Source organism: Vespula pensylvanica, chromosome 22 (assembly GCF_014466175.1).
Source record: "Vespula pensylvanica isolate Volc-1 chromosome 22, ASM1446617v1, whole genome shotgun sequence".
Classification (NCBI taxonomy): Eukaryota; Metazoa; Arthropoda; class Insecta; order Hymenoptera; family Vespidae; genus Vespula; species Vespula pensylvanica.
This window is the reverse complement of record NC_057706.1, coordinates 1,655,865-1,673,493: the sequence shown is the minus strand read 5'-3', so window position 1 is coordinate 1,673,493 and position 17,629 is coordinate 1,655,865. Positions and strand designations below refer to the sequence as shown.

Below are 17,629 nucleotides of genomic sequence, written 5' to 3'. Positions count from 1 at the left end.
TATTATATAATATACTTATATCTCAGACTTTCGAAATAGTCGATCGATCAATCAATAGTGTCAAAATTGTTAATGTCAATAAAAAATACTAGCATCATCGTTTATTCGGATACGAAATATTAAAATTTTGTCAATAAACAGAATATTGTGAAGTTATTTATTATTATATAAAATACTACAAGGTTTTCTTTTTTTTTTTATTTTTTTTTTCCTCTTAATAAAACATATTCCGCAGCGTTATACTCGTCGTGGATATAAAATTTTCAATAAAAAGGAGAAAAGAAACAAAGAAAAAACTATTACTGTAATTTATTCAAATATAAACTACTAAAAACGTAGACGTTATTTATTAGCTTTGTTTTTTCATTCGTTTGATAGACTTAACGTATTGCAAAAATAATTATATCCATTCACGATAATCATTATATGATATTGAACTTATGAACATCTACCATATTAAAGTATAGTAAATGATATAATTATCGACCATTGTATATAATTGAAGATACAGTAGATATAATAAACTTACAATTAAATTAAGTATAACGTCCACGTTTCATCCTATTTTCAACCCGTATATATCATTTTCTTCTTTCATACACTTCAAGTAACAAACAACAGTGATTCGAAACTAAAAAAAAAAAAAAAAAAAGAGGAAGAAAGAAAAATATTAAAAAAATAAATACAATGGTGATTACAAAGACTAATTCATTCTACCATCCATCATAAAGAACTAAAAAATTTGGAGACAAAGAAAAAAAAAAAGAACAGAGAAAAAAAAGTAAGAGGGAAAAAAGGGTAAGTGAAATTAGGGAAACATAGGACGGCGATAATTTCAATCCTTGCCGACATTTATATCTAGCTTTCATCGATGACGTAACGTCCGGCATTATGGTCTGGGAAAAACTCTCACCTCTGAGACGTCGATAGAAATCTCTTATGTTTCTTACGGAAGATAACTCCAGACGAATAACAATGGAATCAATGGGAAATGGATAAAACGAATAAAAAGAATTAATAAAATAATAATAATAATAATAATAATAATAATAAATAAATAAATACCTATTTGTGTCTTTATGGTCGAAGATACGATCTTATTTCTAAGTATCAAAGACATGAAAACAATATTTCTTTTCTTTCTTTCAGTCTGTTTTTTCTGTCTCTCATTCTTTTTCTTCCTCTCTCTCTCTCTCTCTCTCTCTCTCTCTCTCTCTTTTTCCAGGTAACAACATTTACGTCAGAAATATGGCCGAACGTTAAACGGAAGGAATACAAAGTACAAGGAGTTTCTACTTGGCAACTTATGTGTGCCAAGAGAATACACACTTATGTCGAGGTGTCCGAATGTTCTTCGTTATCGATCATTGATGTTTCTTATATCAAACGTCTCAATTGCATAAAAAAAAAAAAACAAATACATATCCGATGATTTATCATTTTTAACAATCGATCAGGAGGACCTTCTTTTCTTTTTTTCTTTTTTCTTACATTCTTTGAAATCGAACTCAAAACAATTCTATGACAACGTAGGCGACGACGACGACTACCACAATGATAATCGAATAGATAGGCATATATACATTCACGAATATCATTTGAATTTAATATTAAAATTACCTACGTGATTTGTTTTCAATGGGCAAACAAGTTTTTAAGTCGGAGGATCAATTTGTATGGATGGAAAAAAAAAAGAGAGAGAGAAAAATAAAGAGAGAAAACAAAAATACAATGAATTGAATACATAGATCGTAAATTCGATTGAGACATCTCCGTCAAGGAAGGTCAGGGGTACGCGTTTATTTCCTTTAAAACATTCACAATAAATTTCTTTATAAAATTATTACTGAAAATTGCCGACGTAACTTGTAACCGCAATGATGATTAGCAAAAAAAAAAAAAAAAAGAGAAAAAGAAAAAAGTTTATTTTACTCGGGTCATCGAATAGTAATAGTGTCATCAATGAATAATCAAAAAACACACGGGTGTGTGCATGAGTCTATATTTTTTTGTTCTTTTTTGTCTTATTTTTTTTCAGAACGTTACTTCAAAAATCATCGGAATACTACAAATGTTGGATAGTTTTTAAATCGTCCAGATATGATTATCTCGATAGAAGAATCTTCTATAAAGCAAAAATTAAAAAAAGAAAAAAGAAAGAAAAACGTTGCGAGCTACTACGAAGAAAAAAAATAATCATTTATTTCTTAAATTTTTAAAAAAGAAAGAATATCGGCTCATTTAATCTGCTAACTCGAAAGATATATGAACATGATGAATGTGAATATAAGAGGGAATTTATTTTAATTTAAAATCAAATGCTATATGCTGAGAAAACGAGTATCTTAGGAATAAATTAATGTAAAGAAGAATCGAAAGTCGCTGTCCTATACTTAATAAACAAAATAAACAATTCATTTTTTCTTTAAACATGAGAGAAATTAAATCTTTATGACAAGTTAATCCTATATTAATCAATTTTCCTTTTTTTTTTTCGAATTCGACATAAAACATTTCACGTCTTTCAAACGGATAAAAGTTACTAATTTTTCTGTTCTTTTTTTTTTCCTCATATAGAATATCTCGTTATAAAAATGTAGGTTATCATAAAAAAAAAAAAAAAGAAAACCTGATCTTAAAATGACATCGAAATTATACATTAAATAAAAAACGATAAATGCCATAATATATCTATCTTAAAATCGGATAAACTCTTGTTTGAACAATTTTTTTCAGGCATCTCACGTTTCCGAGATATTAAAAATTTTAACGTTATATTTTAAACAACCCTATATATGTATATATTATAATATCGTTATACTAGTAACTTCAATTTTTTCTCAGTCAATAAAATTTAACAATCGTCATCGAATGACTGAAAATCATTTAGGAATATAAGAAATAAGTTTTCGAAAACAAGGTATATGTTAATAAAACAACAACGTGAACAGATCATCGTACAAAATGGATCACAGGAATAAGATATCACAATCGAGGTCACCCGGTATCGATACGTTTATGTATGTAAGTCGTTGGTTTCTTCCATTGCTCCTGAGACTTTCGAACCTGATTAATATATAAATGGACATAAACAATTCACTACAACGAAACCTTGAAATTATAAAAGAAAAAAAAAAAAAGATTAACAAAAAAAGAAAAGAAACGTTCAAAATAATAAGTCAGACATAGTTATCGCAGATGAATCAAATATAATAACTTCTTTCGATCGTAATGATAAAAAATAAAAAAGAGTAATAAAGAAGAAGCATAGTTGAGAAGGAACGATAATAATATAATTATTTGCACGTAAGTCTGATTAGTAAACAACTTAAGTGGAATACTTTCAACGTAACGACGACGTTATTATAATATCAAAGAAGAGAATTGTACAAATTGTTATCATCATCCTTGACCATATAAAAAATCAAAAAAAAAAAATAAAGAAGAAAAGTAAAGAGAGAGAGAGAGAGAGAGAGAGAAAAAAAGAAATAAATTGAGAACTTTGAAATCTATCTAACCCGTCGTTTTAATTTTTTTTTTTCCCTCGTTTCGTTTTATATCGCATAACGATTCACATGTGACGATGAATTATTAAATGTTACGATAGACACGTACGTCTTGTTAAATAAAGTGCGAGATAGAAACGTAAAGAAAGACACCGAGAGAAATGAGTGAGAACGACCCACTTCCTTTATTATTGTGTTAAGTTTAATTGAAGAGATCTTTCCCTCAGTTAAAAAAAAAAAAAAAAAAAGAAGTTCACTGCAAAATAATCCTTCGAAGAGATGCCGCAACGCCAACGAATTAACATAATTCTCGTGATGATTTTATAACGAAAGCGAGACGAACAAGAATGTTACATCAGAAATGGAATGGTCGAAATAGATTGAACGTTCTTTTAAATTTATCCCCATATAATCAAATAATCCTCTGATATAATCAAAACTAAAATTAGTCGTTTATAATAAAAAAGAAAAAATAAATGAATAAATAAATGTCTAATAACAATAAATTAATAGTGTATTTACAATATAATAATAATAATATTATTATTATTATTATTATTATTATTATAATATTAAGAAAAGTTAGAAAAAGAAGGAAAAAAATCGTATTTTATAAAACATGAACGTTTCTTTCACATAATGTTCCAAATATCCATCATATTATAAAATTATGCAATCGATTTTATAAGACGTGATTATGTCAGACTATTTTAGGATTCCGTGTCAATGGCATTGATGTTGTAAATACGATTTCCTCGATCATGCGATATCGTAAGATCGAATTGAAGACCACCGTGTCGAGTTCGACGACGTTCGAATGCCAAATGTTATACTAGGTCCACGATATTCATGATTCGTATCGTGACTAAAATTCGATATGTACGATACGTTATTTACAAATTTTCTATCGACGAGTGCATTTATACATATTTTTATAATCCAAATATACAGTATAACGATTAAACAAGGAATGTTCATTTATCCATTCGTAACATATATTGCGCTGCAAAAAAAGAAAAAAAAAATAATCGAACGAACACATTTCTTAATGATATTAGAAAAATTGAAAAAAAAAAATATATATATATATATATGAACGTATTTTTAACAAAGAGTAAACAATTAAATTATATGTTACATTTATCAAGTGAAGGGAGAATATTAATCTTACTTCTTAATCCTTAATATTATTCTTGTAACGATCATCGGAGTTCAAAACATCTATATAACGCAAGATTATTGTGTAAGATTAAGGAACGTTGTCGAAATTAAAATTCTGACCACGTAGTGGCTCCTTACCAATGCCATGCGCGCGATTGACCACGTTGTTGTTGCTCCTTCGTTGATTTTTATAAGTAATATGTTTTACATCAAGCACCGCTTTTTTCTAATCTTTACATAAGAAAAAAAAAGAAAGAAGAAAAGAAAAAAAGAAGACAGAGATCTTTCATTTAAAAGAACAAACGCGTAAGGATCGGCGGGAATTTTAAAACTCCGTACGTTTGCGTTATAGATCGGTCACGTAGACCATAGATACAAAACTTCTTCCTCTTATGAACGTACGCATAATAAGAAGTCGTTTTATATTTTTTTACATTGGGATGGTTTCTTTCCAATGACATTGACGTGAAACGCATACGTATAATTAAATCATCGCCATATATCCACCTTGGAATAATTCGTCCGGCATTTTTGTTTACTTCATTGTATGAAATTACAAAAAATCAAAATAACTATTTATAAGATAATTGAAACTTGTGAAACCTTTGGATCATTTCTTCGAGCATGTAATAAACGTTATTAAGAAAAAAATGTATCCCAAGATGATCATAAATATTGTTATATATGTTCTCTTAATGATATTAATAAATGATCATGCCAAAATTATCTACAATAAAATGTCTGTCATTTTTACAGGTGGTAAAATACCTTTTATTTATTATTACTGCATGCTAAATGAGCTTTCTCATTAACATAGCATAGTATAATAAATTTACTTACCTACTACAAATTTACAATTACCAACATTTTATCTGTCAATTTCACCAAACACTACATCCAGTGTACCAATAATAGCTACAATATCAGCAAGCATATGACCTGGTCCTATATGCTTTAAACAAGCCAAGTGTGCAAATCCAGGAGCCTTGATCTTACATCGATATGGTTTACTAGTACCATCACTCACGAGATAAACTCCAAATTCACCCTTGGGTGCTTCAATAGCTGTATATGTAGCACCAGGTGGTACCTGGAAGCCTTGTGTATATAATTTAAAATGATGAATTAAAGCTTCCATACTACTTTTCATTTCTTCTCTACGCGGTGGGACAACTTTAGCATCATCACATCTCACTTCGCCAGGTGGCATTTTATTTAAGCATTGCTCGATTATCCTAAGAGACTGACGCATTTCCTCAACGCGAATGAGATACCTAGTTTGCAATAGACATGATTTCATAAATACAAATACTCTTATAGATTACAATTAATTTTACTATCATGTTACCTGTCATAGCAATCTCCATTTACACCTATAGGAACATCAAAGTCAACTAAATCATATGCATCATATGGTGCAGTTTTTCTTAAATCCCATTTAATTCCAGATCCTCGTAACATTACTCCACTAAAGCCCATATTTAATGCATCTTGTGCTTTAATTACACCAATATCCTTTGTACGTTGAATCCATATTCTGTTTTCAGTCAACATGTCTTCTACTTCATCCACTCTTTCACCGTATTGCGAAGCCCATTCATGAATATCATCTAATAAACCTAATGGAAGATCCAAAGACACTCCACCAGGTCGTATATAAGCAGCATGCATACGAGCTCCGCTAACTCTTTCATAAAATTCCATTAATTTTTCTCGTTCTTCAAACAACCAAAAGAAAGGGGTCATTGCACCTACATCCAATGCATGAGTTCCTATTCCCATAATATGATTTAAAATACGAGTGAGTTCCGCAAATAATACTGTAATAAAACATTTAAACATTTGTTAGATATGTCTGAAACCTCAACTTCATTATGAGTATATATAATTATAAAAAAAATGTATACTTTTCTATACCACTAATTTTGTCAACATTATACACCTACCTCGAATATATTTTGCACGCAGAGGTACATCTATATTTAATAATTTTTCAATTGCTAAAGAGAAACATTGCTCATTACACATCATAGAAACATAATCTAAACGATCGAAGTAAGGTAATGCCTGCATATAAGTCTTATATTCTATAAGCTTTTCTGTAGCTCGATGCAACAGACCAATATGTGGATCAGCTCTAATCACAACTTCTCCATCTAATTCTAATATCAAACGTAACACTCCATGAGCTGCAGGATGTTGAGGACCAAAATTAATTTGTATATTTTTCACTGTCTCATATTTTTCATCATCTAGTTGCTTTGGAAATTGCCATTTTACATTATCAACCGGCAAAGCTTGAGGATATTTTAATGTGTTTAAATACTCAGTATCTGGCACCCAATCATGACTATGGCGAAGTTGTCTATAAAAATTACATTATTGTATAATGCATTGTTATAGTATTGACAACGTAGTTACACAAAAAGGATATTATATAAATTATTACGATGAATCATATCACATTCACAATAACTTTATAGCACTTACGTTACAGGATGTATTAGAGCTCCATTTCGCATAAGAAATGCTGCATCAGTATACGATCCAACAGATTTTCGTAAGACTGTCCTTAAAACTCCGGCCGCCATGATGTAAAATTAAACGCAGCTGTCCTCCAATAACTGCACACAGATCTCCAAATTCTCAGAGACTAATAATTACCAAAGTCAGGTTACGTTAAGTAGATGAAAACGACGAGAACCGAACATAACCGAACCTAAACGAACATGAACGACATCTTCGAGCTTCGCTGAGCTCGATCAAAATTCGGTAAATAAATTTTCTGAAATTTTTATTAATTCGATTAAAGAATAGGCAAAAAATAATTATACCTTACGATTACTTGTGTAGAAAATATAAATAATAGAACGATATAAACGTTGTTATGAAAACAATAGGAAAGACAAATATCGACATTTGCGATACTCTACCACGTATGTCTACATAATACATGTTTATGGAATACGCGCCATAAATATTAACGTTTAAAAATGTGATTATTATTTAATATGCGTTTAAAAAATTCATGTTAAGAAAAATACGATTCGTTTGGTATAAGTATTGAAAATTAATATATTACTTTATGTTGGTAACTATGAGATAATTACTTTATGTTGTTAATGAACGTAAGATAATTATAACGAACTATCAATGTTCTAAATTAAATATTGATAGAAACATAACCTATATATATAAAAATCAATATAATTAGAAATCATTAAATTTATAGAACATGAAATATCATTTGTCAAATATTTTAAGGTTATTCAAAAGACTAGCTACAAATGGTAGATAGAATATATTCCATAACAATAACATAAGAATATAATAAAATTACTTACTTATTATCATTCTGTTAGCAAGATCATCTATCTATGTCACCAAATACTATATCTAATGTACCCAGAATAGCAACAATATCTGCCAGCAAATAACCAGGTCCAAGAAATCTCAAAGTTGCTAGATGAGCAAAACCAGGAGATCTAAGTCTACATCGATATGGTCTAGAGCTACCATCGCTAACAAGATAAACTCCAAATTCACCCTTTGGTGCTTCAATAGATGTGTATGTAGCACCTGGTGGTACTTGAAAACCTTGTGAAAATAATTTGAAATGATGGATAAGCGCTTCCATATCAATTTTCATTTCTTTTTTCTTTGGTGGTACAATTTTGACATCATCGCATTTCACCTCGCCACATGGCATTTGATTTAGGCATTGGTCAATTATTCTAAGAGACTGACGCATTTCTTCAATACGAATGAGATATCTATATGATGACATGCATAGTATAAAAATATAAGTAATTCTTATTACAAATCTAAAAAAAAAAAAAAACTAACTTATATTATTATATTACCTATCATAACAATCTCCATTTATACCCACAGGTACGTCAAAGTCAACTAAATGATATGCATCATATGGTACAATTTTTCTCAAATCCCATTCAATACCAGATCCACGTAACATTACTCCAGTGCATCCAGAATTTAGTGCTTCTTGAGCTGTTATAGTACCAATATCCTTCATGCGTTGAATAAAAATCGGATTTTCGGTCAATAAATCTTCTATTTCGTCAAGTCTTTCAGAATAAATACTAGCCCATTGATAAATATCATCTAATAAACCCAAAGGTAAATCAAAAGCTACACCTCCAGGGCGCACGTAAGCTGCAAACATACGTGCACCGCTCACTCTTTCAAAAAATTCCATTATTCTTTCACGTTCTTCAAATAACCAGAAAAGAGGAGTTATTGCACCTATATCCAATACGTGTGTTGAGATAGACATAATATGACTAAAAATTCGCGTTATTTCTCCAAAAAGCACTGCAATAAAGAAAAACTTTTGTTTTGTTTTTTTCCATATATTTATAAACGTCTAAAAAATATTTAACATACTATAAGAACATCTCTATTAAATCAAACATTAATCACTCAAAAATTAATACTGACCTCGAATATATTTGGCACGTAAAGGTATATCTATATTTAACAATTTTTCGATAGCTAAACTATAACATTCTTCATTGCACATCATTGAAATGTAATCCAAACGATCAAAATAAGGTAAAGCTTGCACGTATGTTTTATGTTCTATTAGTTTCTCCGTACCACGATGCAAAAGTCCAATATGTGGATCAGCTTTTTTAACAAGTTCACCCTCCAGTTCCAATATCAAACGTAAAACTCCGTGAGCAGAAGGATGTTGCGGACCCATATTAATGCGCACATTTTCTATGTTTTTTTCTGGATCATCATCATCATCGTCATCATCAGGTAATTCCCATGGATATTCCCATTTTACAGTATCAACCGGCAAAGCGTGCGGTTTTGAAATTGTCTTCATATATTCGGCATCTGGCGCCCACTCATGAATATAACGACACTGACTGTGATTAATATACATGATACAATTGAAATACAAAATACAATAACATCGACAAAAAGCAAGGGTATATTAATAAGTATTTAAAAAATATTTACTTTCCAATATATCGTTTAACTTCATTTCGAGCAATACTCGCTATCCCTTTGGATATTTTAACAGACTTTCGTAACAAGGTCTGTATAGAAATATTAATGATCATTTTATATAGAAATATATTTGATAATAACGATAACTTGATTGCCACGATAAAGATAGAAACAAAATCTGAGAAAAGAAATGCGAAACGTTATAAAAACAAATAAGACGCGTAAAATCGAAAACTAACTGAGATAACCGATCTTGTCGATCTCGATTGAACGCAAAAAATTGTTTAATTTGAAAATAGAATGATTTATATTTTTAATTTAATCTTACTTTTTATCTTACATACATAGGCTATATCAATTGCCACTGTGTGTAATATAATTTTGTATGAAATTAAAAATTGGCATATGTATGTATATACATTTCTATTTCTTCCATTGTCTTTCGATTCATGTATATAGTTGTTTAAAAGATGATATTCAGTTCAAAGCCGATTCACTCGGTTTCCATGGAGATACTCCGATATTGTTTGGAGTTGTATTTCGTGCTCTACGTTAACGCAAATTCTTTATTCCTCCGAGTGGAAAACTCAAAACAAGGAACATCAATATTTTCTATTTCATTCGACTAAGTGTTTTCAAAATAAAACACGAAATATATCTATACAAGCGCAAGCAAACTATGTCAGTAGTAAGTTCAGTTCCATGCTCCGGTCTGACTGCACAAGAAGGAGTACCTGAATGGGATCAAAACAATACAACGACCTTGATACAAATGTACAAAGAAAGAAAATGCCTCTGGGACACGAGCCACGAGTTTTATAAAAATCGACGCTTTCGTCGCGAGGCTCTTACGGAAATGGCGAATCATTTTAATTGTTCATTGGCGGACGTCGAGAAGAAATTGTATATGCTTCGTAGTTCCTTTCGCAAAGAATATCGTAGATGGAATTATGCCAAGTTAAATGCAGGTCCGAACAACACGTTTCTAGTCAGAAAACCTCAATGGTTCGCATTGGATTTACTTATGTTTCTTAAGGATGACGTTGCTAAAAAGTCAGTGATTCCTCTCAATCCAGTTACCACCGACTGTGCTCAACAGCAACAAGTTCAACAAAATCAACAACAACAACAACTGCATCAACATCAACAATCGCAACAGGAAGCGCATCAACAAACTCAACGTGATTTGGACTTAAGTATACCGGTAGACTCACGATACTATTCGATACATTACTTACTACTTGCGATATTTCGTTATCCTTTCTCATGTATCCTTTTCTTTTTCTTCCTCCTTATAGGAAATTCAAAATGTTTTTTATTACGACAGCGAGAACAGCACTTTAACTCCGTTGGAACCAGGCGAAGTTACCTTGGATTACAATCTTCAATGTCCGATACAAGTACCCGAAATGAAACAATCGCCAGGTAAAACCTTGAAAAGAAGTTCCAACGTGGAATCAAATCTTCTCGAATCGAATGGCAAACGACAAAAAAATAAAGATCCGGAGGATACTCGATTACGTTTAATAAAAGCATCGCCGATCGACGTTCAAGAGAAAGACACTTTTACGGCGTTCGGCAATTTCGTTGCAGAAGAATTGCGAAACATGAAAGACACCGGTCAGATGCAATTAGCCAAATTACGGATTCATCAAATACTATTTGATGCTACGCGCAATTTTTTGAAAGTTCCGATACCAAGGTTGTGAAGTTTTATATAAAAAATGTTAAGTTACTTTTTACACGTTAAAAATATTTACATATCCATTTGACTTCGTTTACGAGCAAGAATCAAAAAAGAAAAAGAAAGATAAAATCAGAAATATACTCTTGGTGATAGTATTGATGATTGCATTATGCCGATCAAGGATCACGGCCTTGATCCTTTAGATTCATATTTACAAAGGACAAAGACGATCTTATAATTTCAAGTTCAAATTTCTTCACGGACAAAAACGATTGCCAAAAGTTTGACGTAAGTGACGGTATTGAGGCTGCTATTTCGAGGATAGAATACGATGGTATCATCATCGTTCTTAACCGGCCAACATTCTACGCATCGTAATCCTGTGCCCAAGTATTTGAAGTCGAGGTTCGACTATACTAAAAGCTGTCATAGCGATAGCAATCAAATATCAACTTGATACTTTAAACTTTATCCCTCGTCGCGTTTTCATTTTAATTTCTTTTCTTTTTGTTTTGTCTTGTTTCTTTTTTTATTTTTTTTTTTTTTTTATTTGTTTTTTATTTTTTTTAAGAACACCAAAGTTTTCAGTATCTTCTTTATTATCACAACACTGTATGGGTGTCTCTCTGTATGTGCACGCACGTGTGCTAACTTCTTCGTGTACAAAGGTACAAAATTAAATATCTCTTAGCGTACGAAACTTGCAGATATCTGCAACATATTCTTTTTTTTGGAAGGATTTTTTTTTCCCTTATACATTGCTATCACCGTTCAACACGATATAGCAAGGCGATTCTAAAGATTAAAGAAACACGATCCTCGAGATTCTCTCGTACGAAACGCTATAATACTAAAATTAATCGTAAAACTTAGATTCTAAAGAGAAGAGTAGTTCCATAAGTACCGAATGAACTCCAACTCGTATAACATACGTAACGTTTTTCAAACTGCAACGTTCCTCGATCAATTATGATCTCTTCAGCAGAGAACGTCTCTCTTTCTCTTTCTCTCTTTCTCTCTCTCTCTCTCTCTCTCTCTCTCTCTCTCTCTCTCTCGCTCACACACACTCTGTCTCTCTCGAGATACGCAAATCAGGTAGATGAAAGACGCACGAAATACACGTACACGGAGATCTCACGACAGTGGTAACTTTTAAGAAAGTTAAATTTCGTATCGATTTCGATTTTCCATATAACTATCCTTGTCAATTCGCAAAAGAAAAACAAAGAAAAAAATGGATGTTTCAAACGCGATGGAAAAAAAAATAAGAAAAAAAAAAAAGAAAGAAAATGGAATAATATGTATAAATAAACGGCAAAAGGAGAGCCTCGTTATATCATTTCGCGAAATGATTAGATAGATATTTTGTGAGCAAACGATAATCTCGAACGAAATCGAATGAATCGCTAATGAAAGTCGTAAAGAAGATACCGATGTAACGACTGGGGTAACTGAAGATCTCTAACGATTTTCGGTAATTTAGTGCCGCATAATTTGCGCACTATAAGCCTAGCTTGATGGGTCAAAGGTAAAGGCGTTCTCGCTGCTTCCATAACGAGTGCCTTCTGTGCGTCGGTCAAACTACTCGATCTCTTTATCATACAAGGATCGAAACTTTCCGCTGCTTCTAAGAGTGCCCTTAAAAGTCTAGGTTTATCTGCCGTATTCTGAAGGGAATTTAAAATGCCGTGTGGATCGCGAAACTGCGTCTTTATGACAACCCGTGCTCCATATTTGAGCAAAAGCGCGACAACTTCGACCGACGGGTTTTCGTTAGATGCTACGTATTCCGCTAAAACCGGACGCAACGAGAGACCTTCGTCGCTACGTATTACGAGATTAGGATCAGCGCCACGTTCTAACAGCATTTGAAGAATTTGGAGTCTATTCGGTATGTTGTCCGCGCAAGCGACGTGAAGGGCTGATCCAATGATTGGTGATGTTGCATTCACGTCCGCACCTGAAATAAAATTATTTTTATTTTCATACCGGCGAGATATCGTCGTGTTTTTTCTTTACGATCACGTAATTGCGTCTGTTACATAAATCATATGTAGATATATACATACATGTATTATACGTACGTTATAAATCATCAGCATTGTATAAAAGAAATGTCGTATTCAAAATTAGATTCGTTGAAAGAAAAAGTTTTATTTGTGCAAATCTTAAAGTGACACTCACCAGACTCCAATAACATCTCGACAATCGAAGGATCACCCTTGAGTATAGCCAAATCTAATGCGGTCGGCTTTTGGTAATCTGGTCCAAGGTCTAGCCTGGCACCTTGTTTTAGCAGAAGATTGATAACTGCTGGATCGCCACCGAGTATCGCATAATGCAGAACCGTTCGAAAATCATGCCTGGCATCGGCCATAGAATTCACGTCCGCTCCGTAACTCAACAACAGAAGTACAGATGCGATACCCTGATATAACAAAGAAAGATAAGAAAAGAAAAGAAGAAAAAAAAAAGAAAAGGAAACACAAATCAGAAACAAAGAATAACAACGATTCCTTCGATCTTCGTATTCTTTACCTGAGGTGATCTCGTTGCCTTCATTAGAGGGGTCAATCCAGCTCGATCCCTCATATTAGGTTGAGCGCCAAAGGCCAATAAAAGTTCCATACACTCCAGATCCAACGGAGAAACCAAATTAATCTCCGAACCGAAGAAATATCTCTTGTTTGGATTGGCGCCAGCTTCCAACAAAGTCCTAGCCACTTCGACGTGGCGATTCCTCAAAGCTAATCGTAGAGGCTCGTCGCACAACATGGTCCTACAGGACACAACGACACATGTATATTATATATATATATATATATATATATATATATATATATATATACACACACATTATATAAATACGATTAGAGATACAGTTTTAAAAGAGTCAAGTGATATTATTTTTACGATCACATTTCGTGATCGTTAAAGTGATAGATCGATACGACTATTATTGGCGAACGATCAATGGATTCCTTCGTACCAAACTTCGATCTCTACAGAAAGTCTATTAAAAATAACAAAGCATTGTTCCTTCGTAGACGTAGTTTATTGTTAGAAATAAAGTGATCTATGTGGAGTTAGTATATACGAGACGAAATTTATTTACCTGGGAAATAGTTCCCCAGTGTCTTTTCTATGATCGACCTTCGCTCCGTATTTTAATAGAAGTTTAACGAGGTCGTGATAACCATGCTCAGCGGCAAGATGCAACGCGGAATATCCGCACTCGTCGGTAGCATCGATATCAGCACCACGAACTAAAAGCAATTGAGCCGCATCGGTGTATCTCTGCCATACGGCGTAATGAAGAGGTCTCAGACCTTGGGTTACCGGCTCATTCGGCCTTGCACCGCATGCGAGAAGTATCCGAATTTCATCCAGCGGTTGCAACCTTATAATGGCGTCGGCCAACTCCCGTTGCAACGGGTTGGCGATGCAATGCAATGGCATCTGAAAAATACAGAAATAAAGAAATGTTTTTTTATTGCGATGTTAGTCCGACATAATTTCTGTTTTTTCGTTTCTTTTTTTTTTTTGCATTTTATGCCGTTTTCAACGGAAAAAATTTTTATTATTAGATCACTAATATTCGTTCAGATATCTGAAAAAAACTCTTCAGTATTTCCCTTAACGATACGATAAAAGAAAAAAAAGAAATATACAAATGAGGTTTTTTAATATACCCGAATCAAACCGAACATTTTATTTTACGCTCTTCCGCTCTACGAACAAATTTATCTTATTTATTTCCACGAATCGCATAGTATACGAGAGACTCGACGAGATGATTTATTTCGATCGCAGAGAAAGAAAGAACTCTCTTTGTAGGTCGACGTGCTCGGTGGGATCGATTGAATTGGACAGGCCGCCAAAACTCTTCGACCACGTGGTGCATTTACGAACGCGCGTACGAACGTGGGATCGGTTCGTTTAAAATTCGCGGGAAAAAGAAAGACCATTCGTAACAATGCGCGGTAGAATTTAAATCGGGATGCAACGAGAGGAGAGTTAAAATCTTCGATGTCGATCGAATTAAAACGCTACAATTTTTTTATACTCGATCGAACAACGACATCGAAAATAATTTTTGATCTATTTATCGAAGTTTTATGGAGGAATGAAAGAAAAAAAAAGAAAAAAAAAAAGAATTATCTAGTAATACGATTAAAACGCACTCCGTCGTACGTTTGTTTGTTTTCTTCGTTCGTTCGTTCGTTCGTTCGTTAGTTCGATAAACGCACTTATAATTTATACGTACATACGTATGTACATAGATTGATATATATCGGTCTGACGCGCGTCACGAAAGCAACGAAAAATCGCCAACTTCTCACCTCGGAAACTTTGCCAAGATGGTGGGACAATTTTGGCGATGATATCGGAAGGCTCGTTACGACGATATCCAGAATCTCACGCGGTCAACATAAAATTCGATTATAAATCAGTTTTGACGGTGGCTAACAAAAACAATCATTTTTTACGTCTCCTCCCATTCAAAATTTCTACGTTCGAACGTCCTTCAACGATGATTATCCGAAAGATAAAATATTTTTTTTAACTCCTTTCAACTTTTCGACGACTAAATCGATCTTTACAAATTTTCTTAAATTAAATTCGGAAGACGAAAACAATACAAACACCATAAAAAATCTAACAACGAACTTCGTGATATTACTGAAATAATTGCCAAACGAACAACGAATTCTTGGCTTTCTCGCAACGCCTTAGATCGAACCCAAAGCTTTAAGAAGCGTATAGACCGTACGATATAGGAACAGAAAACGTCTGCTTCGCTGCCAATTTTAACGAACGTACCTTTTAAACGATTAAAAATAATCGGAGACGCGCTCGCGCGCACGTTCACGCGGTGCGTATATGTATCATTAAATCGGCCATCGTACTGACGGCGACTGACACGATTACGTATCTTTCTTTATTCTTTCTTACCCCTCTCACTCTGCTTCTTTTCTCTCTCTCTCTCTCTCTCTCTCTCTCTCTCTCTCTCTCTTTCTCTATCTATCTATCTCATTGATCTAAGATCGATCTTAGATCAAAAGATAAAACACAAAAATCGCTAAGACCATTCCGATTTGTAGTATCTACACTTTTCAATAATATGTCGACGTGTTTAATTCTTCGTTTCCTTCGAATATCCTTATTGTTTACTTTCGTCTCGTACGAAAATAAGAGAACAAAGAAAATAAAAGAAACGTAGAGAAATAGAGAGAGAAAAAGAGAGAGAAACAGAGAGAAATAGAGAGAAATAGAACTAGAAATAGAAACAGAAAGAAAGAAAAAAACAAAGAAAGAAAAAAAAAAGGGAAGAAAGGAAAGGATTTCGTAGATCAATCGAAATCGATTTTTTCACCATTCGACGAATACCCTCGTACTTCCAATACTTGACGTTCTCACCCGGCGCGCAGGCCTGTTATTGTTTACTCACATCGAATACGGTGCGATGCTCCAACATGTAGAATCGGTATTAGAAACTGCCTTCTTCGTCGGAAACTCGGTCCTATTTAAAGCTTCGAACGGCGATTCTCGCACGAAAATAACACAAAGGGATCGCGCGAGAGCTTGCGCACCGCGCATCATCCGTCTCTCTCTCTCTCTCTCTCTCTCTTTCTTGCTTTCTCTGTTTCTCCTTATTCATCTTACTCTCTTTCTCTCTATCTCCCTCTCTCTCTCTCTCTCTCGCTCTTTCTCTCTCTCCTTCTCTCTCTATTTTTCTTTCTCTCTCGCACTTAAGAACGACGCAATTTTCGACACCGACCGATTCGATACGAATTTGAACGATCTCACGGATTACAAGTGGTCACGTTTCTCCACCTAGCCTGACATCTTTAAAGTATCTCGACAAAGTAGTCGAGATAAAGTCGGTGTCTTCCTCTTCGGTATCTTGTTCTCTCTCTCTCTCTCTCTCTTTTTCTTATTTTCGCTCATCGAACCTTTATCGAGCGGCGACCCTCTACCACGTATTCTTCGATAGCGCGCCTTGTATAATTCTTTTTAAGTATATATATATATATATATATATATATATATATATATATATATATATAATATGTATTATCGTCTCTATTATTATATATTGTTAAATATTTCCGATCGAACTCTCCCCACCAATATTCACATTGTATCGTCGAAACATATTCCTTCCGCCATTTTCAAATTAATACCTACCCTAAAATAGATCGATTTTATCGATCTATTTATTCGTCATATTATATCGCCTTTCGGTCTTTCAAAATATCCCCTCTATCGTACGACCATTTCCATACTA

At 33.2% G+C, this 17,629-nt stretch overlaps 4 protein-coding genes across 11 annotated transcripts; 1 reads left to right on the top strand and 3 right to left on the bottom strand.

Annotated features, from left to right (window-relative positions):
• Positions 1-4,112: 4,112 nt before the first annotated feature.
• On the bottom strand, positions 4,113-7,300 carry LOC122636446 (NADH-ubiquinone oxidoreductase 49 kDa subunit-like). 5 transcript variants are annotated; one of them, XR_006328950.1, is made up of 7 exons: positions 7,158-7,300; positions 6,614-7,032; positions 6,016-6,487; positions 5,508-5,941; positions 4,806-5,394; positions 4,678-4,727; positions 4,113-4,509 (listed from the first exon to the last, which is right to left on the bottom strand). XR_006328950.1 is itself a non-coding variant. In XM_043827652.1 (5 exons), exons 1-4 carry the CDS (start codon positions 7,256-7,258, stop codon positions 5,536-5,538), a joined length of 1,398 nt encoding a protein of 465 aa, XP_043683587.1. In that variant the 5' UTR covers positions 7,259-7,300; the 3' UTR covers positions 4,113-4,509; positions 5,508-5,535. The 5 variants fall into 5 exon arrangements, 2 of the variants coding, with proteins under 2 accessions (XP_043683587.1, XP_043683586.1); XR_006328949.1 differs by having other exon boundaries at positions 4,678-5,394; XR_006328951.1 differs by lacking the exon at positions 4,678-4,727.
• Positions 7,301-7,953: 653 nt separating this feature from the next.
• LOC122636444 (NADH-ubiquinone oxidoreductase 49 kDa subunit-like) lies at positions 7,954-9,777 on the bottom strand. The gene is made up of 4 exons (XM_043827648.1): positions 9,660-9,777; positions 9,129-9,565; positions 8,531-9,002; positions 7,954-8,440 (listed from the first exon to the last, which is right to left on the bottom strand). The coding sequence occupies exons 1-4, from the start codon at positions 9,761-9,763 to the stop codon at positions 8,035-8,037; spliced, it is 1,419 nt and encodes a 472-aa protein (XP_043683583.1). The 5' UTR covers positions 9,764-9,777; the 3' UTR covers positions 7,954-8,034.
• A 552-nt stretch (positions 9,778-10,329) lies between these two features.
• LOC122636448 (basic-leucine zipper transcription factor A-like) lies at positions 10,330-11,394 on the top strand. Of its 3 annotated transcripts, none has more exons than XM_043827656.1 (3): positions 10,330-10,618; positions 10,727-10,854; positions 10,949-11,394. In XM_043827656.1, the coding sequence occupies exons 1-3, from the start codon at positions 10,330-10,332 to the stop codon at positions 11,357-11,359; spliced, it is 828 nt and encodes a 275-aa protein (XP_043683591.1). In that variant the 3' UTR covers positions 11,360-11,394. The 3 variants fall into 3 exon arrangements, with proteins under 3 accessions (XP_043683591.1, XP_043683590.1, XP_043683592.1); XM_043827657.1 differs by having other exon boundaries at positions 10,552-10,618; positions 10,687-10,854; XM_043827655.1 differs by having other exon boundaries at positions 10,330-10,854.
• A 524-nt stretch (positions 11,395-11,918) lies between these two features.
• On the bottom strand, positions 11,919-16,947 carry LOC122636445 (ankyrin-1-like). 2 transcript variants are annotated; one of them, XM_043827649.1, is made up of 5 exons: positions 16,790-16,947; positions 14,453-14,796; positions 13,876-14,116; positions 13,522-13,765; positions 11,919-13,297 (listed from the first exon to the last, which is right to left on the bottom strand). In XM_043827649.1, exons 1-5 carry the CDS (start codon positions 16,814-16,816, stop codon positions 12,744-12,746), a joined length of 1,410 nt encoding a protein of 469 aa, XP_043683584.1. In that variant the 5' UTR covers positions 16,817-16,947; the 3' UTR covers positions 11,919-12,743. The 2 variants fall into 2 exon arrangements, with proteins under 2 accessions (XP_043683584.1, XP_043683585.1); XM_043827650.1 differs by lacking the exon at positions 16,790-16,947 and adding an exon at positions 15,681-16,121.
• Positions 16,948-17,629: the final 682 nt, after the last annotated feature.